The 26,446-nt window shown below is 37.1% G+C and overlaps 1 protein-coding gene across 1 annotated transcript in view; it reads right to left on the reverse strand.

Annotated features, from left to right (window-relative positions):
• Positions 1-26,446, reverse strand: part of ROBO1 (roundabout guidance receptor 1) — a 295,612-nt gene that overhangs the window by 240,032 nt on the left and 29,134 nt on the right. The window contains exon 2 of the mRNA XM_041480287.1: positions 12,279-12,605. Coding sequence (XP_041336221.1) covers positions 12,279-12,605 — 327 coding nt within the window. The remainder of the gene's footprint in view (positions 1-12,278; positions 12,606-26,446) is intronic.

Genomic DNA, 26,446 nt, shown 5'->3' on the forward strand with positions numbered 1-26,446 from the left:
GCCGCGTGCTGTGCACATATCAAGACAATTTTAAACAAAATCTGCTGAGCAAGACTAGTGCATAACCAGCTCCTTTCAAGAGTTTCCTGCTCTTTTGGTGGTCTATGGGTTTTACAAGATGCCATCAAGATGAATTACAGACAGAGACAGTAACTAAAGTCTGGTGAATAGTTAATGCCTTTGGATGTAGACCACAGACCAATTCAAACTTTCTGCTCCCCTCTTTAACTCTAAAGATACCACACAGAGCTTCATGCAGTCTTGTGTACCAGTTCATTTCAATATATGAATACCTCAAGGAAACATTTAAAAAACTAAACAAACACAAACCCCAAAACTTAAAAATTTCCTCATTTCAGTATGATATGACCAAAGGAAATAACATGTCCAATGAAAGAAAAGCTTATTAAAAGCTACCACTTTTCCAACAATGCTTCTTCAAGTTCTCTTCTGCCTGTTCTGATTTGCTTGAATTCACTAAAGAATAACAGTATTTCTTCAAGACACTAATGTTTCTTAGGAAGCCTGAATAGTCTGAACAGCAAACTGCACACTTACTTTCTCATCCTGTGATTTCCCCTACTGTAATCTTAATTGAAAAACAAATAACAGTACTGAAATAAACTCTGGTGCTGATTTAACATCCCAGAGTAGTATGAAAGCTTAAGTACAGCAAAAAAACCAGGGTTTTACCTACTGATTTACTTCACAGGCACAGAATTGCTAATACCTTTTTTAAGCTGTAGCTGTGGTCAGGGTAGTACACATATATATAGTTTAATGGAGACAGAATCCCTGCATCTACAGTCATGGAATTACAGTCCTTGTTGGCATTTCTGTACCATATGAGTTGACTTGTAGCCTCAGGTTAACTCTAAACATTTGCATTAATAAAACCACACTAGGTTGAGCAGAAGTGTCATGTATCCCAGGCTTTTGAAATATGGAATAATCTGTGCAACTTCTCTGAGCCTGTTCTAACTTTCCAATGTCCTTTTTTGTGCACGAGTGGATTCAGCATTCCAGTAATCGTCTCACTGATGAGTCACCTGTACCTTATCTCTGTACTTGTATTTCACAGCTCAATTAAAAATCTTCTTAGACTATCTAATATGATTCCAGATCCTGTAAGCATCATTCCCCCTTAACAGGCTATGGTCCCATAATGCAAAACTTCTGAACATATACCTTTCATGTTCAGACATATGATGTGGCATTTCAATGCAAGCATACACTTGCCAGGCCATTCAATTCAATTATGCAGAGTGGACTTAGCTTTACCACTACTAGTTTTATCTAGGTTTTTTATCTTGTTTATCTTACTTGTCTTATGTGCAAATCCTGCAAATTGTGACTGATGATTATTGGGTAAATGCATTTTGAACTATCTTTACACCTCTATCTACCAACCCAGTGGGTCCGTGTATGTGTGTTTAGGGGAAAGGGTCACTGCTTGACTCTTTCCACAAAGAAGTCAGATAATTTGAAGAAAAGTATGTCAATTTTTTACCATAAGTTTACACTGCTCTTCTGCGGACAAGCTCTACTCACGCTCATCTAATCCCCTAAGAAGACTGGTTTAAATCAGGTTTCTTTTTTGTCATAATTGAAGTCAGGAGAAAATTAAGCTTACTTTCTTCTTTCCAGTAACAAAATATTTAAATGATGACAGCACACTGAAGGAGCAAAACCAGGGACTGTAACTGCTAATTACTGCTCCCATTTTCTACCCTCCTAACTTTGAAGCTCTGCATCTATTCCATGACATAGAGCAGAAATATGCATGAGTTGCAATTCTCCCTCTACAACAGGGATAACTAATTGACAGCCTGAAGGCTGAATCCAGCTCTGCAAGATGGTTTTTCTTGGATCCCACGATGGCCTAGAGCAAAGACTGCACATCATGTACTGTGCTAAACAATTTGCTTAGCCCACAGGAGAGCGGGAAAGAGAGAAAGGGGCTGAGGAGAAGTAGGGTGTGGGAGGAACAAAAGAACGTGGGTGATGGCTGAGGGGCTAGAATGGAAGTGTAACAGCTCCAGCATTTCCCCACCTTCCCAAGCTGCCTGTCCAGAGGGCGCTTGTGTGGGGCAGAGCTGGAGCTAGCTGCGTCCTTCAGAGCATCTGCTCCAAACTGGGCTAAGGCACAGGAGGGACCACAACCACACCAGGCTCTGGAGCTCACACACCTTTTGTGATGAGCTTTTCAGAGATAGTTTTGCCAGACCTACTACATAATCAGGGAGGACTGTGAGTAAACTGCTGCCCCAAGAAACCCTACAACAAATTGGGGGGGGGAAGTCAGCACCCAGTCCTGCATGGTGACTACAATCTCTCCAATGGGAAGTCACACTACCAGAGCAGATACTCCAGAAGTTCCTGGCCTACACGCAAATCTTCACATCCTCTATCACAGAACCACAGAATAAACTAGGTTGGAAAAGACCTCTGAGATCATTAAGTCCGACCTGTGATCTAACGTTACCTTATCAGGCAAACCATGGCACTGAGCGCCTCACTGAGTCCATGTAACAAAGCAAAGGGTCTAAATTTAAATTTTGACACCATCCCTGAGCATCAGTGAAATTAAAATCAATGACTCTCATCTGCTTCTGCAGGAGCAGTCCTAAGCCCAGCAGGAGCACAGTAAAATGGAAGAAGAAAAACAAGTGTCCCTGTTTCCAGCATCTTCCACAGCACCTACATATTTCATTTTTTGGCTTCCACTGTCTGGGCAGCAGAGGGTTAAAGACTCAATCATCTTGATGTATTCATCTGAGCCATGAGCAGCTGGCAGGGAGAAAACAAAAAATAAGGAGGCTCATAGCCATAGGGAATCAGCAATACAGGCTCTAGAGGAAGAAATCCAGGAAAATGGAAAATTACAAGTTAGAGAACTCATTTTTTATCTCAGCACCACCCAAAAGGGGTAATTTTTGGAACATTTCAAAGGGTTTCCAAAGTTATTTGCAGTTAGTGCTAAAAATTGCTATGAAACATTTCAATTAGTCCTTAAAACAGAGCAATGAAGAGCAGTCTTGTGAGGAACAAATAGAACTGCAAGAGTTTCCAATCTCGCCAGAGCTGGCAGATTTTTTGTGACCGTCTGAGATCAAGATTTAACTGCTTCCTCCCTCAGGTTTTGTGTCTAGAAAACAGCAACAGTAAGACCACCTTCATTCCCAAATACGGGCATATTTAAGTATTATAAAATTCCTTTAAGAACTTCTTTTGAAACACCTACTTATAAATAGAGAGAGGACGTTTCACGGTATTCTTGCAAAAGGAAAACAATGCTAAGGTGCTGGAATAGAAGTATCCCTTGATTCTCTTTCTTCTATATAGAGACAAAATTTACTAAAGTGACCAAACCTTTATGATTTTGTTTTCTACTTTGGGAAAATATTGTGACTCTTTTTGGGTATAAAAACCTAATTACTTCAGTTACCATGTTAAAATGAAATAATTTGCAATACTTACCATTACACCTTTTATTATTATCAAAGGATTGCTTCATCCCATTCAGAGTGAAGAGCCACATATTGAGATTTTTATTATATTTTACTAGCTAATTCCATGATGGCAGTTTTGAATATTTCAGTAGCCACTTCTTCAGTAATTATTACTATAAGTCTAATATATTTTATTTTAAGTATAAACTTTGCTATCATACAAAGTGTCTTGCCAAAAATGCTGCTTGGTGTCTACTTACGAAAGGACATACCTTTACACTGGATTTTATGTTTATTCAGAAAGTGAAACATGGCTATGTTTTCATATATTTTGACAAAAACTTAAACTATTAAGAAACCAAAATCATAGATATAACAAAGACCAGTGTAGAAGACACCACTTAAAAAAAAAATATCTCAGTAAAGTTACTTTATCAGTGGAGTCTTTTCTGTTTTTAAAACCACACCACACACTACACCACAGAACTAATTCCACTAATAAAACTGGAGCCATACAAATTCTCTTCAGATAAAGATGTCTACAAGAGAGACTTGCTAGTGTCTGATGAAAAATTTAAGAACAGCATGGTATTCAAGGAATCTGCTTGATTATTGCCATCTTACTCTTGCAGGATTTTTTTGTCTATGTATTCTGTATACTTTCAGGTGAAAAAAATCATTCATTTCTTTTAACACCAGAGAAAAGCCTGCAGGTTTTTTACAAAACAATCTATCAGAAGTATTATTGTTGAGTAAGGGTAAGTCACTGAGCTGAAAACCAGACTTTTAACACTAACAGTGTCTGCTACGAAAGCATTTACTAACGGGAATTGAGGAACAAAAGCAACCAAAAATGCCTTTGCATCTGGAAATGGTTACCAAAATGGCAACTATGTATAAAGTAGCCCAATCCCATAACCCTAAGACTCTTTTTTATTTTTTCTTTTGAAAACAAGCCTTACAAAAAATATTTGACACTTCCCCCTTTTATTTCTTTAAGCTCAAAGATTTTAAACTTATAAATTAATTCAAAATCAACAAACAAGATTTTCGTGTGTTTTTTCCCCTCCACTTTATTGTGACCTTTTGGAACTGAATTATATTGCATGTATATAGGTAAAAAATTAAATTTCAGTCTAGCCAGCTCTAACACCCAGCTCCTCGTCCCAATCAATTTTGATAGCATAGAAGCACAAAGAAGCCCAGTTTAGAGAGTCCACATGTGTTTAATCTTTGATTAATTGAACAAAAACTAAGCGCCTCCAGACATATTTCTTTTAATCACAGGAAAGATATCTTTTCAGTTGCTTTGCTAGTAGGAGAGAGTCAGCAGATGTGTGCCTGGTCTAAAGGGAATTTCTGTTTCTCTGGAGAACACAGTTTAAATAGGAGAGGAACAGACATATGCTGACTATGCACTGCTTAACAGATGACGTAGAGAAGCATCTACCACCTCAGGGAGTGGAACGGGGCAGTTTTCAAATTAAATTTCTTTCAAATTCAAAGCGATCAGCTGAAATCAATTTACATACAGGATGCAGGTCAAGTCAGACAGCTCTCATCAAAACAGCTCACAGACACAAAGATGCAAATCTATCTTTGTCAGCAGTATGATCTCAAAGATAGGTTTTAACCTTATGACAGTAAAAAGGAAAAATAAAAATTAATTTTTTCAAAATTTTAAACACAGCTGATATTTTTATTTTCTGGGGAACAATAACTCAAATTAATATTTCATTAATATGGAGTATTTGCCAAATCTTCTCAATTCATACACAAAATACATTGGCACAATGCAAATTTATTTCCAAATATTAAATCAGAAGCAAGTCTTCAAGAACTTCAGAAAAAGTTTTTTTAAAGTGTCATACTGGGGAAAAAAAGCATCTGAACAACCAATGTACTAGTCAGCCTTTGACTTCTCTGACTTTATACTTCTGCCTACAGGCGTATGTCCTGTATCGTCAGCTAGGAAATGGAAACACTTATAAAAATAGAAATGATTTTCACTTCATCTACTTCTACCAAGATGTCTTGGGGGAGGGAGGAGGAGGAGGAGGTGGGGGAAGAAAGATCAAGAGTCTAAAGCAGAAACTGGGAGAAAATGTACTTAGATGAAAACACCATATAAAGACTCCCTTGGACCAGAGGAAGCTCACAACCAGGAAAAAAGAGGAGACAGCCAATGGTCCCAGTTAATTTGATAACTTGCACTAAGGAGTTCCCTCTGAACTCTGCTCAATCCTTCCCAGCCCAGAGGCACACACAGGCTGGAGAACTATTGAACAGCACATCACTTAATGCCATGGAAGGGAGGAAAAACAAGCATCAGACACTGAAAACAAACTGAGGTATTCAAATGTCCTTTTCCTTCTTCATGCAATTAGGACATCTCCCTTTATTTGCATTTACACTTGATGTTAAGAGTCCAAATTGCCTCCCACAGCTTTCTGAATAGCAAAACTAAGGAGAGCTTTGGTATCAATTCACTATGTTAGCTGGATTCAGGAAAAACACGTAAATACTTGTCTCAGGCTCATGCTTGATATAGTAGGACCCTGAACAATTTCAATTCTAATTTTTTTTTTCTTTGAAACTAGCAACTTGATGACAAAATGTGCAAAGAAAAGCTTTCACCTCATTTGAAGAGCCAGATTCCCCAGTTTTGATTCAAGGTTTCAGAAAGTCTTTTACCCATCAAAGCTGCCATTCCTCAAAAAGACTGGCACCACATTGTTTGATTTATGAACTCACTGAGCTGCACAGCAATTTTTGGCTAGACTATAAAACACCTAATTTTGCTTAATCATCCATCCCAGCATGGCCACTGTAACATCCTAAATTACTCATCAGCTTAAGAATAATCTGTTTATTCACAGTATCACAATCCATCAAGAACTGTACTCCTAACTTCCTCTGTTCTGCATAGTTTCTGGGAAAATACAGACATGTAAGAACAGTTTTCAGGTAAAGCGTGCATTATTTTGCCCTGATCTTGGCAGGAGTAGATAGGAATAGGAATCTTTTATTTATGTGCTCTGCTTTCACAGTGGTTGAAAGTCTCATGTAACAGCATCCATGAAAAATTTTCATTTTTTAAGTATCATTGCTATCCATTGACAGTTACACTCACCTGCGAACTGTTTTGATACAGAATTAGCTATAATGATCAAATATGTTGACACACATCTGCAGTCCAAGTCCTCTTAGTCTGCTTCCAAAATCTAGTGAATCTTAACACTTCACGTGTACTACAGAAGAGGCTTCCAAACATCCCCACAGAACAACCAAAACCCTAAAATACGAATCTCGTGATTTTTAAGACTTTTAACAACTAACCTTACAAATTTCCAAATACATACAAGTTGCATTTTAGATAATAAACATGGAAATTTCCTTTAATAATAGACTTAGACATAACAGAATGAAGTTCTGCCATACCAAACTTACAGGTAGAAGCATATTTAAGTTATAGCTTTTCCAGTCAAGCCTCACTGCTTTAATTTTCCCTAGATTGTTTTTTGGTCATTGTTGTTTGGTTTTTTTTTTAATCTCTAGGACTTTGTTTTCCTTAAATCTGTACATAAGTTCATTCCTGAATGCATACATTAACTCTGTAAACCCCTCTACAGCATGCACAGCCAGTAATTCTATCATTTTATCATTTAGTTCGTGAGAGCAGGCAAAAGACTCAAAGAAGACAGACCTTTTGTGATACCTTAAAACCAACCACACACTTGAAACAAATCCCTGATTTTTGTGAGACTTTGCCAAATAAAAGTGTAAGCAACAAAAAAGAACATGCTTGCCATGCACATAGGTGCCTCAAATGATGGGAGTTCTGACATGTATCCAAAATGTTTTAGTCGTTGTCACGCAGCTGAAGAAAGGAGTTATTTGTCCCATTGTCTTAACATGCTGATGATTACACATAAGGTCCATTTATACAAATTTAGTTGTTTAAATTTTGACAATATTGGATAACTTGCAGGTAAAAATACAATCAATAACTCAGGAAAGCTGTATATTGCCTAAAATTGATGCAAAGTGAGAGAATTTTGCAGCTAATTGAGGAGCTCATACTCTTCATAATAATAAAATGAGCTACAGGGAAGTCATGGCTGATCTTCAGACTCTATAATCTTAAAACTGTTACAAAGCATTTTTAGAACGAGAGCCATCATCAAGTATGCACTGGAAATTACATTATGGAGATAAGCTACACATGAAAGAATTATGCCAAATACCTTGGTCATAAATATACCCCCTTCTCTAAAAACTCACTCAGGCAAGGTGTAAAAGGAAAGAACTTGTGGCCAAAAGAGAAGTAAGTTTGTCACCGAGAAATATGATTTGAAAAACAGATTTGCAGGGTCCCTGACTAGCAAATATAACCAAGTTCATTTGCATTTGATTTTTCTTAACGGCCTAAAAAAATCTTTAGAGTGGAGAAAGGAAAATGAATATACCTTTGCAGCTATTGTTGCCACTCTCAAGATGAGTAAGCTTCTACAAAATTGTTACTTAACAGACATCCACAAGATCCAAAGATACAGTTTTCCTCAAAAAGGAATAACATTAAAAAATATATTAAACACTTGAATCAAACTATCACACACCAATAACTGAATTTGGTCTTAATCAGGTGGATGCATTCACCAGACAATACTGAGAGATTCAAACATGGGCAGCAGCTTGCAGCCACTTTCCAGTCTGCTAATGCACTTTTTTGAAACTGCTTCTATTTCTCTACTCTGAAAAACGACTTTGTTTCCCAACTGTTTATGTGATAGCCAAAACAGTCTTCAGCCTTTACTCTGAGGATGAAGTATGATTCCACTTTTTTCTGCCACCTGTAAAAGCTGACATTTATAGAGAGAATTACCCAGCTTCATTTTGACAAGGACATGCCCTTTCCCCGTTCTTTAGGACCTTTCACCACCAGAGAACGTGTCACTGGTAGGCAGTAATCCAAAACCAGTTACATTCCTCCAAAACAAAACATGGAGCTAATTTAAGTAGGTCTCCAGTGATCAAAAGGCTGAGTTCAGGAAGTCAGGAAGAGGGAGGGAAACAGACTGGGAGCAGCCTCTGTCTGGAGGATGCCTCCAGCCTGATTATCCCATCGCTCAGCCCTTCTGGGCTGCACTGCAGAAACTGCATGCTTCTGCAAATCAGCTCTGAACACATACAGCCAGTCTTCATTTCAAAAAGTTGTGGAAATAGGATTTCAAATACAGATGAAGCCAGTCAATCTAAAAAAATTAAATCCTCAGTTAAACAGGAGTTACATTGCTTGTTTGACTGACTTGTGATTCACATTTCATGCAAATTTATCTCCTTCCCATTTATCACGGATCTAAATTACAAAGAAAATGTCAAGTAGTACTAAATTACAAAGCTTCTTTGCACAGAGCTGTGTAACAGAGAGTAGTTTTACTCATCTCCAAAGTGCCTGAAAGATTTTAATTCTTGAAATATTAAGTGGCTGTCTAAAGAACATGTTTGGTAGATTTAGGATACCACTTTTCACCAACCAGAGGATCACCTTGTTTTTAAGGATTTTTAGGGGATGGGGCATGACTTCAAATAAATAACCAAAGAAACAAGCAAATACAGCTGCATAAATATTTTTATATAAAATAAAATAGGATTATGGAGAAGATACAGCAAATCCTTAATGCTGTGAGTAGACACACAACACCTTCAAACATTCTGGAAGGGTCACAAGGGCCATAGATTGAATAAGAGACTTATTTAATTCAATTTGCTGATAATAAATGTTGTTTAGGTCATGTTCAATGGTATTAATTTAGAACTAACACTATCAATACTTAGATATATATCAGTGGAAGAAAATGCAGCATACTCTGGATTAAATGACATGCAAATGTCAGTCAAGTCACCAAGGAAAGGCTGATGACTAGAAAGTGACAAAGCAGAGGGAAAACCATCTTCCAATTCTGATTTAAACTCTAGTCCCCTGTGGTAATCAAATCTAAAGCTGCTTTGAAAGTTCTTAAATACACAGGTACTTAAAAAAAGATAAAACAGCTTTTAACACAGAGCAATCTTCTGAAATCTGTAGCTTTGAAATCCCCTACACTCCCTTCTTTGCAACTGTGGAATCTAAGCACGGTGTGCTTAAGGAAGATGTCACCTGACTACATAGGCAACAAATTCTCTTTGTGGATTAATCTCAAAAGATGAGCAAGGGAACTGCTTAAAAAGTTGAAAAATAATTGCATGAAGGCATAATAGACATGACAACTTACTTTAGTATTAACCTGAATCTAAAGTGAAGTGTACAACATCCTTTGGAAAGCAAAGGAACTTCGTCTAATAATGTGTTACTATATGAGAGGATGGAAGAAAAGTTTTTTTTAGGATAAAAAAGTTTTTTTTAAAAGTTTTCTAAAAAGTTTTTTTAGGATAAATTTCCTATCACATTGTAAAACAAACTGCCGCAGACATGAGCTGCCTCTGCCAGTTTTGCAGGTAAACTGCAAAACATGATGCTGTTCCCTGTTTCATAAAAGGTTTTTGGTTAAAATTGTAACATCAAAGCATATAATGAGTACTCTTAATCATCTGTACTTTGTGGAAAGCAGAAGCCAAACAAAGGCAATTTGACTCCACAAACATACAAAAATTAAACTAGAACATAAGGATTTTTAAACAAGCAACTGTGTATGACTACAGGCATACAAATGTAAATGCTCTGGGGCTCAGCACAGATGTGCTGAGAACTAAGCAGAGCAGTTTGCTGATTTGCAGCAATCCGCTGTGAGCATAGCTCCAGTTTATAATGATGATAGCACTACACCTATAATGCAGTGTTTTTTAATTTAATGCAAATTTATTCCACCAGCCTTCAACTCCTTCCCTGTTCCTCACCTCTTCTTTGCTATTTAAAGTGTTTTGGTACTATTACACTGTCACATCACTACCTTTCTACTAAAATAATAACCTTTACTGTTAAAATTCTTTGTCTACGATGTCCTGGAATGCAACTGAAACTGTATATCATTATACCTAAAAATCTTATTTCCAAATAGAGATTGTGGGTTTTTTTTCTTTTCTTTACAGCATTGTTGGTGATTACTTTTCCATAAATTCCACTTTGAGGAGGATTAACAATTTAATGCTACATTATTGTTAAATGGTGTACATTTACACACTTTAAAGAAGTTTTCTTTTTGTCTCAAGGGTTGGCTGAAGCTCTTAAAAAAATTTGCGGCAATATCAGTATTTTGCATTCAGACCCTGGTACCCTGGTTGGTAAGTCTCTCTACTATAATCACATGAAAGTTAGTTGAGCCAGGGGTGACATACACATTTAATAACTATGTACCAGTGAAATTGATGCATGCACAGTGCATCAGTCTAAATCCACCTAAATCCACTAAAGTCCACCTCATGTTTCTGGATTCTGATGAGAAGTTGTGGAAGACACAGAAGCACTGCATGCATTTCACACATTGCTTCAAGATACATCACAAACCAAAAGATCGTGAAATAAGCACAGAACATTAAAACCCTTTCTAAGAACCAACAGGAAGTGCTATAAATGAAACAGCAATTAGATAAAAATCAAGATCTCAACCATTAATGCCCACTCAAAATTACACTTACAAGTTACCAGATACAGCATTTGGGAGTAATGAGCATTATTCAAACAGGTTACACGTTTACTGGATAAGCATACTTCCAGCTACCCTGACACTGATTACTTTTATCACTGAAGTCGTTAATGAGGAAACAGCATGATCTTAATCATGTATATCTACATTGTATGTGAAGCTTGAGATCTTTCTGGTGTAGATACAAAAGTCCTTGGGATTGTCTTGAATGTGAAAGACTAGACAGAGGGCTCAAGCAAATGCAGAAATTCATAGTCTGTTTCCTTGGCCTGCTGTGAGAATTATGAAAATCTTCTAAAACTATACACCAATGGTGGCACTTACCCTATCTAAGAGATAGGAGCCTCTTCAGAGCTCGTTAACAACATGAATCATTCAGTCAACAGAGATCTGTGTTTTCAGAGTGACTCACCCAGTTCTGTGCTGCTCTTCAACAGGATACCAGGTGAATTGCTACACATTACAAAGGAAGCCTATAAAAGCCACTTCAAAATAGATATCTAACTTTGAATTGCAAGGCTTCCTCTCATACTTTAGGTACCCCCAAAATTGATTTTTTTTTGACCTACGCTTGGCCCTCCAACCACTTTAATGTACACTCTCTTCCTCTACAACAAGTAGAGTTTAAAGGATATACAGGAAGAGATAAGCATTACAAAGTGATGTGAACATACTTGACTGCTCCTTCCGTTGGCCACTACTTAAAACCAAAGAGATAACTTTGTGAGCCAGTTCTTTCAGAGAAAAAATATTAATTTTGTGTTTCTGAATCTGCCATTCCTTTCTAGTGCTTATTTGCGCAACAACAACTACCCCGTTAGATCAAATCCTGGCTATCCTGCCTCCTAATACACACTGTAAATTGCATGGTTATCTGGAGAGCAAAAAACATGTATAAATTGAAACGAAGTATACAAAATCTTACAAACATAAAGCAATCATAATTTCCTGGAATCATAAAAGTAGCAAGAACGCACAAAATCATCTGAATTTCTCCAGTGATATGATACATCTTCTGACTCCCCTTCTATTTTCCTAACTCTGTATAAATAATAATTAACCGTGTAATTCCTTCATTGCTTTCAAGTCACTGCCTCAGAGGCAGCTCACACTTATTTTTATCTTCAAATAACATCAAAGCAAGCGGCTGTTACCAAAGGGGGGAGGAGGAAAATGCACTTACTTGCCACCTCCAGCGATGCATTATGACTTACAGCCTCACCGAGGTAATTCCTTGCCACACACACATAGACCCCTTCGTCCGGCCGGCTCTTGCGCCCGTGCACAATGCGCAGGAAAAATAAAGATCCGCTGGGCAGCAGCATCCGGTGGGAGCGTGGGTCATCCTTGTCCGTTTCCACCCTTTCCCCTCCCTTGTACCACTCGATGGTGGGGGTCGGCCTTCCCTCTGCTTTGCAGTTCAAAGTGGCTGGCTCTCCTTTGGAAACAATCAAGTCAGAGGGGTGTTCCACGATCCGAGGCGGGAAATCCTCCTGTCGAAGACGGGAACCTGCAAGGCAAAAGAAGTTTTCTTAGGAAATCACTGCCAGGTACAGTCACGGTGTTTTGCAAAACAGCTACTTAACCATCACCTCACAGCACAGCATTTGACAAGAGCAGCTATTAACATCCTAAAGTACACAAAAGAAAACCTTAGTGCACTTCACAGTGTGCAAGGTTCTCCCAAGTGAGTATGTTCAAAAGTATTTTCTCAAGAGGGGACCTACTATTACAGAATGGCCAGATTCCTAAATCACATCAATCTTTACATGGATCTATTCATGTACATAAATTTACACATACATGCATATGCAGACCCAGAACTACAAAAACTAGTCCTACAGACACTCCACAGAGATCAGACCACCTCAACCAGCACAACTGGTACTTCCAATCCATAACCCAAAGCCATAGCCAACCTTCTGGAAAGGCCATTAATTCATGCACTGCCTACAGAGTAACTAACATTTCCACTGCTCACAGAGTTGTTTTATTTCACTTGTACTATCATCTCTTAAGTTTCATGTTAAGTAGTGCCATAGAAGTATAAATGCATGGAGAGCCTGAGTGCTTCTTATGCCTCATGCATCAGGGAAAATTTTTACTTTATAAAATTCTACATGTCTCTAATCTAGAAAAAACTGTGAGGCAAGAGTGTCCAGCATAAAAGAAAAGTTACAAGCAAATAAGGTATTCTCCTAGACAAGGTACTTCTAAACAAGATGCTCTTCTACAAAAGCATTGAATTTCAGACTGTTTAAAGATTCAAGCTGATAACTTGCATCAAGGAAAAAAATCGAAACTAAACAAAACAAACAACCCCCAAACAAACAAAAACACAAAACAAATTTAAAAACTAACAAAAAGCCCCAAAATCCCAAAAAACAAACAACCACAGTAATAGTCTGCATGTATATATATATACACATATACCACAATACCAGACAAATATGATAAGCTACCAGGTACCCAAGAATTCCAAATTGGGAATAAACACCTATCAAAACTTTCAGGGTTTTAAAATGTTGACTCAAATTCAAATTATTGTTTTCCTTATTTCTCTCTCTTGAAGCACAATTTTGCCATGGATAAAAATTAGTCTCTTGGGTCACTAATTCCTGATTATTAAAATCTCAGATGCCAAGATTCTTTATTAACATTAATAACATGGGCTTTGAACAGCTGCGAAGCACCAGAAACAGAAGATCTATTCACCGCAGGTTAATAGACCATAAACTGATGTGGAAACAGGGAAAGGAGACAAGAAGAGGAGAGGTCCAAGGATTACTGTTTTAAATATACACTAAATATGTCATACAGATATATATATTTTTATATATATGTACAGAAAATAAAAGTACAATAAAAATAAAAAAATGTACAATTTTAATTTTATTTCACATTTTCGTCACCTCAAGATCATTAAATGATCAACTAATCAGCTAGCACTACCACACACTCAAAAATCTGTCAGTATGGCCAGACTACATTGAAATACATTTGCATTCTGTATGTAGCAAAACAGGGTAGTTCTACATGAACACTACTGATCATTAAATTGATCACAAACATTTCAAACAGCAATAAACCTCCTCTTCAGATAAGGTTTGAGAAGAAAAAACAGAAGCCAGGGAGTTTCCAAACCCTTCTGCTGGCCCAAGCAGCCCAAGCCTGCGCTTAATACCAAAGACAAATTTTAAGCAGCACCTCCAAGAGGTTTGGCACAGGCCAAACTCAGTGAAAGGAGAGCTAAGAGCACAAGAAAATTGTGCCAACCAGCACTGGTGTTTTGAAGCAGCTAAAAAAGCCTCTAATAGACTTCTGTGTTCCCTGAAAACACATCTCAGTCACTACAAAGTTGCATCTGTGTCTACTCATCCCAAACTTTCACACAGCTTTTATGAAAAGTCCCTCATTGAATACTTCTGCCCTCACAAGTGTGTTGGCCAATTTCAAATCCCTCTTTCCAAGGTAAAAATGCCTAGAGAGGGATTAAAAACCTTATTTTGTTTATATTTTTACTCATTTCCTAAGTAATTACCAAGGAAATGTGTTGAAACAAAGGATTACAGAGCTAAAATCAATTGCTCTAAGATGTTCTGGAAAAATAAAAAGCCAATATCAATGTGAGATGCTTAAAAGGCAGTTAAGAAGTCTTTTAAAAACCAAAGTTTTGACATATGCTAGTATGTACCGTGTTTGTATTTTCACAGGCAATTCTAGCTACCCAGCACACAATACAGTACAAGTCTCCTATTGTTTCTGTCAGCCTGGCCCAGACCACAAATAAACGAAATACCATTTTCAGATAAATTGTATGCAAGCTTTCCACACTGACATTTAACTGGCTGTACATGTACTTCAAGCACTGTACAGAATGCAAGCATAAAGACTGACTTCTAAACTTTCTTGAAAACTGAGACTCAAAAACACTAAGCGAGGAAAAAAAATCCTTCAGGATCATCCAGGAATGCTCGTATATATTTTTATCTTTGCTGAATAATATTGGAGAAGATAAATAACAGAAATGTCTATTTTTTTTTTTTTTAAATCTCAGCATTTCATAAAGTAACATTCCTCTAGCAAATTTCATAACACTGCTTAGATCAGAAAGGGACAGAAGTTGCATGATTAGTTGACTGGCACATAGTGAGCAGTAAGCACACGTTTAGTGACAACTGCCTGAGGGGTATAATGGCCTTGACAACCAAGTTATAATCTTTCTACATATCTACACTTTTTTTTAATCTTCCTTTTCTTTTAGCTAGTTATTTAAGCTGCATTTACGTTTTATTGAGAAGAAGCAGCTTCAATTATCAACATAAATCTTAGAGTGGGCATCAATCCTATAATTTTCCTGTCAAAAATCCTCCCCAGATGATGTTTGATAAAAAGAAAGAAAAAAAAAAAAAAGAAAAAACTCCAAAATCTGAGCACCTAATACATACTGCATCTGCCATTAAATATACAACAGAGCTGCTGTTTCTTTTCCCCAAAGATGACAGCACTGGGTTATAGGAACTAACCAACTTGTGTTCTCTGCTTTTATTACGATTCAAGTCTTTCATAAAAAGTCAATTGGATACCACCAATTAAAGTACCCCACACTAATTATTTCATGCTGCTGCTTAAAAGAACAATTATACGAAATCATGTTTCCAGTTTCTGGAAACCATTGCACTGCGCCACAACAATTTTTACAAGAATTCAAACAATGACATAAACAGACGTGAAGGTTCAAAGAAAACTTGCATTAGATAAATGACAAACTTGTAGAAGCTAAGATTTGCCTTTATTCCCACCTTAAAACATCCTGTTGGTAGCATATTAAAACTTATTGATAAACAGCAGGGAATGTGTTTAAATATGAAAGGTGCTGATATCAGGGGTTCAAACACTGCGTACCCCTTGTGTACAAACACGTTCTCCTTCGGAGGAAAACAAGAAAGTTTGTGCTATTGGAAAAAACTGCATCAGTACATCTAAACCTGAGATCAGATGGATATGGAAAACCTCATCTCCCAAGATCTATATATCTAAATAGTAATTTATCATAAGTATTATAAAATACTGTGTGACAGACTGTATCCTTAGCCAAATTCCTAAGGGCCAGTATACTCTTGGCTCTGTTTCTTTTCCACTCCACAAATACTGCATTTAATGTTGACTTTCAGAGCACAAGAACTTTGCCCTTTTTTTTTGTTTTGTTTTCATTATTTAAACCCTATGTAAGATCTGAGTAACTGGCCTAATTGCTATCAAAGTTATTAGTAAAATGCTAACAAACAAAACTACAAGTTAAAAAGCAGTGTTAGGAGATCCTTGCAAACAATGATACTTAATCAGATCGTAAGAGCTCCCTCAATTTCCAAGTGTTTCCAGTAATAACTTAACCTCTTTGAGAAACTTTTCAGAAAGTGGAGGGGAGTATCTCTGTGGTTTTATGTAAGTTGACTGGAAAGATGTTCCATAAGTCTCTCACTCTAGTGGTTAGAAATCTTTCCCTAATACTCAGGTTAAACATACCCCCAAATAGTAAATACCTCGTTCTTTCTGTGCTGGAAGTGCCCTGTAATTCAGATCTCTCCACAAACTTCTTGGACTTTTATGCCTTTGACATGCAAATTACAACCTCTTTCTTTTCTACCAGCCTCTTGGATTCTGTGTTATTGCTGCTCTTAGAAGTCATAAAACTAATTTCATCTGGTTTTCCCCATAAGATTTGCTTACCTTTTCCTTGTTTTAAATTCTAGTTTTTCCTTTTTGAAGATGGAAGACCCAAAACATACACACTCCAGAGGCAAGTAGATTCTGAGTACTATTTCGAGCACACACTGCAAAACAATATCACATCATGCCACAGGGTAAAAGTAACTAAAGGATAAATCAAAGTATTTTTCTGAAAGTGGGTTTTCTGCCCCTATACCTGCAGCTAACCTATTGAGTTTTCCTTTGTTGCACAGACAACAAATAATTTTCAAGGAAAAACAGAACTAGGAAGATCCACTGAGATTTTTTCCCATTCATTTTCTTTCTCTCAACTTCTCTATTCTTTTAATATGCCTACTCGCTGTATGCTACCCTTGTGCAGCTTCAATAAAACACCCGATTTCCTAAGCTTTGTAGCCTACAAGAACTGCATATTGAAAAGCAATTATTTTGACATTTCCAGGTTCATAGTCATCCTTCCATAACCAAAGACATGAAGTAATTAATAAAGATAGTAATGCTGTGCCTATTTGGATTTTCCCAAAATAGTTATATCAGAAATGAAATTTCATTGTCTAATTCTACTTTGCTCTAAAGCAAAAGAGTAAAAACTGCATTTAACTGCAGTTTGGAGTTATAGTTATTGATTGGAGAATAGCACAGGTATCACTTTGGACTGAGTAAGTGGGCCTTTGACACCGAGTTTTATTTACAAAAGCTGTTAATTTCTAACACCTGAACATTAAACATATATTCTAGAAAAACAAAGTTACACTTTTCACCTAAATCCTGCCATTACTTTGCACAGTCATAGCTCCTTTAAAAGGATGCCACCTTTATGAACAAAAATGTTCCCCTGCAAATGAGGGAGTATTTGTACACTAAGGAGGAAAAGGAATAGTTGGAATGTAGCAGCACTGTCACATCAGCTGATTAATGCCCACCCGGGACTGTAGGCTTATTGAAATGCATTTCAAGACATGGCAAATGCTTCCAAACACTGATCTGGGAATATGTCCAGTTCTTTTCAATAGATACCATAAAACGTGACAAGCAGGGCTCTCACTTTGGGTCAGCAGAACCCGCAGTTATCCTATGTCTTCCCAATGAAGAGAAACGCTCTATTTCTTTTTCTGAGAACACAGTGGAAAACAGGTGAGCAAGATGTAAATAAAAAGAAAAGCCCTGAACACTACCTGATCACTTCCACTACTAAACCACAGTGATGTTCCCTGAAAGAAGAAATTGTTCTTATTTCAGCTTACATCACCATGTAAAGGAATCATTTTGTTTCCCTCCTCTTATGACTACTGAAATTTCATTGATAGATGAAATCATTAACATATTTTTCTTTTAATTATTTCTCCTACTAAAGGTATTTTTTGGGTAAGCAAAATAATTTGCTTTAAAAACAAAATCTGATTACAAAATGTGGGCCATGGCTTTTAAAATAAATCTGTACACATCCACAAAACATTTTTCCCACTCAAAAGACAGCAACAAAAAACACTTCAAGGTTAAGACACCATGAATTACAATTGCATTTCTGTCATAGCTACCACACTATCAGGAGATGTCAGAAACCAGTAATTTACTGTACACTTATGGGAAAAAAAAACTAGGGTAATGACAGAGTGCCTGGAGTTTTAAGCCACGTCTGTCTGTCTCTTTGAAATCAGAGATTAAATGGGAGCTGTACTAAAAATGCCTCAAATCCAGACTGATCTCGTGCCTGGCTCTTACACTGAGAGATGTAACCCAAACACTGGAAGCTATAGACATTCAATTTACACAATATTCATGACCTGGTCAGCTGAACAGGAGTTAGTTGAAGTATTGTAGCAATAAGCTAAATAAATAAAGGAGAGAAATAATATTTTAAAAGTTTATATATCATGGGTGCAAATGGTTCGCTTCTGTTCTTTATTCAGCAGTACTTCTGGACATAGGCAATTAGGTCAGAAAAAGCCATGAGTTCTAAGCAAAAAGATCTTTTGGAAAGCTGCACAATATCTTATAGCTATTTAAATACTCTGGTGGGAATGGGGGAAGAAATCTGGCAAATACTGCATTGCTCAGATATTAACACCGAGTCTCCATTTTAATTCCTAAAGACGTATTTCCCAGGAGATGCTGAGAGAGACTTGCTCTCTGAAATAATCACTTTTAACAAAGAAGCCCAAAGTGGCAACAGTAAGAGTCATGCTTTAAACCAGAATTAAATTCAGCTCTTCCAAATTGTTCTTGAAGAAACCACTTATTTTCAAGAGACTCAGCTTTACACTCAATGAACACATGCTACTGCTTTGTGCAGCAGTTTGCATAAATAAGTCCTGACCTGGTTATTCATTAAATTAGCTGGAGTATAAATTTAAAATACTAATATTTATATTGCACCATGTAAGAGGTTGACATTTACATAAAACCCCAGGCAAGAGCTAATGTTCCCAGGGTAAGAAACTGGTCAGTTTTATTTTTTCTTTCCCTCGGTTGTGCTTCTTGGTAAGATATTTATCTCATCTGACACTGGTGGATACTATAACAGTCTGAGATGTCAGTATCTATGGCACTCACTTTTGAAACTAAAACTCCTTCAGTAAAAACAACAACATCCCACACCAAACCGGGAAGCTGGGAATAGTATTTTCCCTTAAGGGAAATCTTAATGAAATGACAGAAATACTTTCATTAATAATGCAAAATGAACTATGACCCAGTGAGCAACTCCACTATATTCAAAAACAAAAACAAGCACAATGGTAATAAAGTCTATTTCATTATTTCTTGTTGTCTTTGAAAGGGCTGGAGTAATACTGGGAGATATTTTCTACACTGGGATTGAGAAGTGCACTAGGACACGACTGAGAATGGCTGAGCTGTATCTGAAGGCAGGCTCCTCTTGCAAAGGATTATGGAAAGGATGCCAATGTTAAGTAGAGCTGAAGTAAAGAGCAACTGGAAGGCCACTAGGGAAACAGATACTTTAACTACAATAAGATAACAGGATTTGATGAAAATTATGGGTAAGTCTGTGGACAACAGAGCTGGAAAGATACTGAAAATGACCACTGGTTAAACACAGGAGTGGGGACACAGTGGGAAGATCTGGGGAAACTCAGAGCAATCACTCCTGCCCTGTCCTCCTCCTTTCCCTGAAGATGGCATTCCCTACAAAGGCAGCCTGACAGCTCTGATCGGCTATCAGCAGCTTGAGAAGAAAAGACAGAGTAAATGGAGAGTGTGGGGACTGAGGCTGCTGTGAGTCACATCAGAACTGCCACTTCCAGGGCTTGGTTTTCTATTGAGCAGGGAGGATTAGGAAACAAAGAAGAGGCAGTCAGGCTCCCCTCCATCTTCCATCCTTGTCCTCGATCACGTTTCTTCCCAGACTGGAAGAGTATCCCATTGGCTGTGAACCACTGCTTTGTCCCTTGGGACAGGAAAACGGAACTCTGAGAAAAACAATGAGAATGCACCAAAACCAGAGGACTCTTAGCTGAAGGCAGCAAATGAACTTCCAATTGAGTGACAATGCCTAGGAATCAAATTATGTAGATACATTACATAACCTATAATAACACTAATATAGTTACCTATTTTATGTATTTTCTTCATCTATATGTTGATAAATCAGATATCAGACACACTGATGCAGAAAGGTTTTACCTCACCTGTAAGTTTGCCTCTAATCAGTGTCAAAGGTTTCACCTACTGTGGCATGATTACAGCACATTAGGTTATTTTATTCCAAAGCTTAATCTATAAAGATTTATTACTAAAATCTAAAAAATATCCCTTTGGATGACCATACTCATTCACAAAAATAAATCTAAATATATTCATCGTTTTGGGGTTATTATTTTTTAAAAATCACAAAAACAATCAGTGCTTTCTCTTTATAATATTTCAGATGGGTTGCCCCCATGTTCTTCCAGACTTTTACAAGTCACCTCCTACCATGCTTCTAAACTAACTTCCACTTCCAGATTTCAGTGTGAGATTGAATCTGATATTGATCAACTGCATGTTCAGATGTCTAAGATGCTGAGAAAAGGGGAAAAGAATACTCATTTCTGCAAGGCTATTGGGAAGCCAGAGAAACAGCAACTCTCAGTAGGACCAGGGATTTCCTCAGCCCTGTCAGGGAACATTCCTCAACTCTGAGGCAACACAAGGATTGTAACACCCCACTCAATAGCACTCCTAGGCTGTGCCTGGGTCCATTTTGGTACATCTCATACAAATGATTCTGCCTTTTTTTTTTTTTCTGGTTCCCAAACTGGATTTAAAGAGAAATATGATGATTCAAAACACCTGTCCAAAATCATACTTTTTAAGATTGTAAATATGTTTCACATGCAAGGGGGAATAAAACATGAAAACTGCTCTCATGAATCCTAATGTTAAGTGTTTACAGAAGACATATGCCATCTCAGAAATATGTCTCAATTAAAATATTTAGTGGTTAATTAATTTAGAAATTAATAACAAGTTAAAAAGTATTATTATTGAAGCAGTTTTGTTTCCGTGTTCTTATTAATATTTTAACGGGCTAAAATTTTGAACTAAAACAGTTTCTTTCTTTCATTCCATTTAATATATTAGACTTCTTGTATGACATTAAGTTTGGACAATTACAAAAACCCCAGATATTCTGAATTACAAGTTGCTACTCAAGTAACAAGACTGGCATGGTTTTGTTGGCAACGGAAGGATGAAAGTTTAAATCCAAATTTTAAACAAACCTGAGTTAGTTGTGTACACTTACAAAAAATGTACAGATCCGTAAAAATTAAACTATTTTATCACAGTTTAAAAAAATTAAATCATATAACCTCTTACTGAAAACTTGACTATCCCTACCCTTTTTTTAATGCACACTTTTATTCAAATATAAAGCTAAGCAATGAACACAAAAAGCATGAAAGATAACATGCTTTTAGGGAAAATAAATATCTCCTCCCAATTTACTCTGCATAACAATCAACATGACACTCACTGCAGAATGACTGATGATATTTTTTTCATTCGTAATTTTCCCCAATATAAAGATGTGTCAAAACAGTAAAATTTTACCTACAGTAAACTTCTATCCATCAATGACATAAAAATAATCTTTTGCTGAGAAACACTGTAAAGTTTTCCCTTTGACTGTGTTTGAATTTCTTGTCACCCAAGAGGCCAGAATATAACAGAACCACAGAATCTTTTGGTTTGGAAAAGACCTCTGAGATCATCGAGTCCACCTTATGAATGATCTCCACCTTGTCAACCAGACCATGGTACTGAGTTCCACATCCACTCTTTCCTGAAACACATCCAGAGACAGGTACTCCATCACCTCCCTGGGCAGCCCATTCCAATGTTTAACAAACCTTTCAGTAAAGAAATGCCCCCTGATATCCAGCCTGAACCTACATGGGTGCAGCTTCAGACTGTCACTTTTCCTGTCACTTGTGACCTGGGAGAAGAGACCAGTCCCCACCTGGCTGAAACCTCCTGTCAGGGAGCTCTAGAGAGCCACAAGGTCTCCCCTTGCTCCTTTTCTCCAGGCTAAGCACCCCCAGCTCCCTCAGCTGCTCCTCCTCAGACTTGTGCTCCAGAGCCTTCCCCACCTCTGTTCCCTTCTCTGTGAGTACAGCATAAATCCCAGCACACCAATTTCTTTTCTTGTTTTCAGGGGCCCAAATCTGAACACAGCACTCAAGGCTGTGACCTCACCGATGCCAAGTACAAGGGGAGCCCACTGGGTTTGGTTTTTGTTCCTTCAAAGGCTTCTTTGGTTCCAAAAATCAAACTGAGAAATCTGCAATCCTCCACATGGCCAATTCTTTTGCAATGGTTCCTACTTAGACCTTTGCACAAAGCATAATTTTGCAATGCTCAGTTGAATCAGATTGATTCAATGCTCAGATTGAATCAGCGAGATTCAATGCTCAGTTGAATCCCACTGCAGGGAATGGCATCCCACAGAGAAAGCCACATTCCAGGACTTGCTTAAATGCACAAAAGTATGGGCCCAGAAGATTCATGTACTGAGTTTTCTTCTCATGAAGAAGCAATATCATCTTGAGGTCTGAAGTCCTACCCCACAGCATGACTGCTGAAAACCTAGTGAAAAGCTATCAAAAATGTCAACCAACATCTCTGCTAACCCTGTACCTTTCCAGCTGGATTTTAGTTCTGGTTGTGTGACAATGGTACAACCACCTGAACACATCACAAAGAAGAATTCATTCAGTAGCTAAAACCAGGCCTCTATATCAAATTGTCAGGGGAAAAAACACATACTTATGAAGTTGTTTCTGTAAAATAAATGGTAAAAAGAAATACTATCAGATTATTTTCCTGAATATTCATAGTGGATTCTTCAGAAAACTTATGGCTAATAGTCTGGGTGTTCAGCAGCCTGAAGTGTATTTAAACATGTAAAACAAAGCTTTTGAGATGTTCTATATGATAGGCACACTCAAGTAAGATATTTAAATAACACCAGTTTTCAGCAACTTTTTCAAGACAAAGTACCAAACCACAATTTCAGGAATAGTTGTCTGAAGTAATTTATACTTTAAAGAAAACAAAATATTTGAAATGGCCTTTTAAAGGATTAGTAACAAATCCCTAGAGGAATGCAGCCCACCTCAGTCAATTTTCAACCTTAAAAGCAAATTTTGACATATACAGAACATTAATGAAGACAATGTTTATGCCTTACATAGCATGCTAAGTGTGAGAACTCTACAGATAAAAATGCTGTTGAATGTATACTGAAGCTCATAATGGAATGTAAAAAGAAGATGAAAAATAGCAGTAGCTTATGGTTGTTGATGATAAGATCTAAAGTAATGAAGAACAGTTTTAAAAATAAGAAAAAGTTAAAATTTTAATTATTTTATTAAAACAAAAATGGCAGGTGTCTATTTTCTATGACTTTATTTTATAATTATTTCTTAAAAGCTAGCTTAATGACTAGCTTTTGAATAACTGTTATAAGGGGTTCTGGTGAAAGAATCAGTACTGAGAAACACAGATCAATATTCAGCGGTCATAAATGGAAAAAGGAAGGAGAAGGGAGAGGTAAGAGAAAAACAGTGCTATACAACCACAAGGCTGAGTCAAAAAGCATAGAGGAATATTCAAGCATGGGAAAAGACAAAGACCTCAAGAGCTCCATAGAGCTGTGAAAGAAAGAAAAAAAACAGTAAATGAAAATGAGAAGAATGGAGCTGTGTGATTTGAGAAGATTTTAATGCATAATATCAACAAAAGCAAGCAGGCAGAGGTTTGTGTGGTTTGCACATATAAATGCAAATGCTGACAAAGCCTTCAAAATTGTAAAGGAGAATAGGTGTTTGAAAACAAGGGAAAAGAATGATTATTTTTATTATTACTTCAAGCAACAATCACCATGACAGGGGCGAGGGTTCAAGCAGCAAAGAAAAATAGGTTATTGCCAGAAATGAATTAACCCCAGAGCAATCTGAGTGCCCAGAAATACTATCTATCTTTTTTTTTCAAGTTTATCAATAGCTCTGGTAGAAGAGATTACTTCTCTGCATCAGGCTTGTTTAACTAGTTAAGATATCCCCACACAGAGAGGAAAGTGGAAAAACAGCAGCAGCCACCTACAAAAACATTAGATTAAAAGAATTCAACTAAGTATGCTCCGTCAGCTCAGGAAAGCCAGTCAGTCTTATTCTCCAGTCTGCAAGACTTTAAGGTATGATTATATATTGGAGTTTCCCTTCCAACCAATTAAACTATATTTCACAAGGATGTAGAAATGCTGATTTAAAAAAAAAAAAAAACAGCTACTTATATTCATATAAAGAAACAAATTTTATCTTATTTACAAGTATCTCTGCTTAGGATTAAGGTAAAGAAGCTACCTGTTCACTAAATTTGTAATAAACTGGAGAAGAACTCCTATGGGAGAAACTCCTTTCTCCTGTAGTTACTCCATGCAGGATTTGGTCAGTGCTTCCTGAGAGGTGGAAGCTGTCTGGGACCTTTACTGCCAACATGTAACGTAAATATCACTACAAACTCACTCACACTGCTCAAGCAGCTCCGCCAATCACTGCTACAGCACTGTCCAGCACAGGTGGGCAGGTGGGTACAAGGAACCTGAGGATTTGCTTGGTTTCATCCTTGCAAAGCACCATCCAAGGATTTAAGCATCCTTTTTCTTTTTTTTTTCTTTTTTTAGTAGGGTTTTCAAGGCTAAACTATTTTTTTTGTATCATGATTATAATTACAACATAGTTTCCTATGCTAAAAGGCAACCAGTATACAGACTTTTCCACTTTGTGTAAAGAGCTATTTGAAACAAAACCCTAAATTAAGGCTTCCTGAAAGGCTGAAAGCCTTCAGTGGGACTAATTAGACAGAACCACTAGGCCTTGAGGCTCACAGCTGCTCACCAGTACCCTCTGCAAAGACTGAGAATTAAACACATGGTTAGGGGTTTAAATTGATTAACGGGCATCAGTTGTTCCTCCTTTACAGGTAAAGCCCCAATATCAATCTTTTTATTTTCTAATATACCATTATATGACTAATTAGTAGGCATTATGGCACATCTATCAGTTTAAATGAATTTTTAATGACAATTAATCTGCCCTTTTTAAAAATTCTTATTTTAAATAAATGGGAAATTCTCCCCTAGTGTTTTGACTAAAAACAAAAGCTAAGCAGTGCTAAAAAAAAAAGTCAATTAAAAATGAATGGATCTTTTAGAGAGAGACATACTGCAAACTGTCAGTCCTCTACATGTTATACAGGAATTAAGCTCTTAATTTGTTCTTTAATTTTGTGGTTGCTGCAAGTATTTATAAACTGGTATATCTGCATTAGGAACACCACACTGGAATAGCTACAGGACTTTACAAACAGAAGTGAATTTTAAGTAGTCAAGATACACAGGACAGACTAGACAGTATTTGATTCTTCACAAGGACTGTGGTAAACCACTCACTATCAAGACTGTCAGGTAGGAAACACTGGGGAAGGATTTGGAAATCTTTATTTCCATCAACTGCATCAATCTGTCAACACAGCACACCATCACCACTGAGGAACATTTTCATCAAGGGAGCAACTAATTCATCACCTTTGAAAACAATGATCCAACAAAACATAAAAGAAGAAGAAACCAGTGCTTAAGACTTAGACGGGAAGCAAAAGGTCTCTAAAATACATCAGCCCAAATTCCACATTTTCAAGGATAGCTCAAAGCTCTCACATAAGACTGTGTGCCACTCAACCCCGTGTTCTTCTTTCAGCTCAAGAGCGATGTGGTGAAAAGCCACTCCAGGTCCTCTCATGATAATATCCCTAAAAGAAACCACTTTATGCAAACACCAGGTACATGGCCTTGACAGTATTTTTTTTTAAGTATCTACATAAGAATAAATAGAAATTGAAATTTTCTATTAGGTACAGATAACGCCTACAGAGTGCAGAGCAAAGACAAAATGACTCATTATAAAATATTTTTTTTTAACATTCTAAGCAGAAAATTATGCAGAATTAGCCTGCTTGGTGTGAAACTGCCTAACCAAGCCAAAATCAAATCTCTCATTTCTTCATGCCTTGCCACTTAAGTAATGGTAAATTAGTCACTTCCTTCCATCTGAAATG

Source organism: Pyrgilauda ruficollis, unplaced genomic scaffold (assembly GCF_017590135.1).
Source record: "Pyrgilauda ruficollis isolate IOZ18807 unplaced genomic scaffold, ASM1759013v1 scaffold50, whole genome shotgun sequence".
In the NCBI taxonomy this organism is placed as follows: domain Eukaryota; kingdom Metazoa; phylum Chordata; class Aves; order Passeriformes; family Passeridae; genus Pyrgilauda; species Pyrgilauda ruficollis.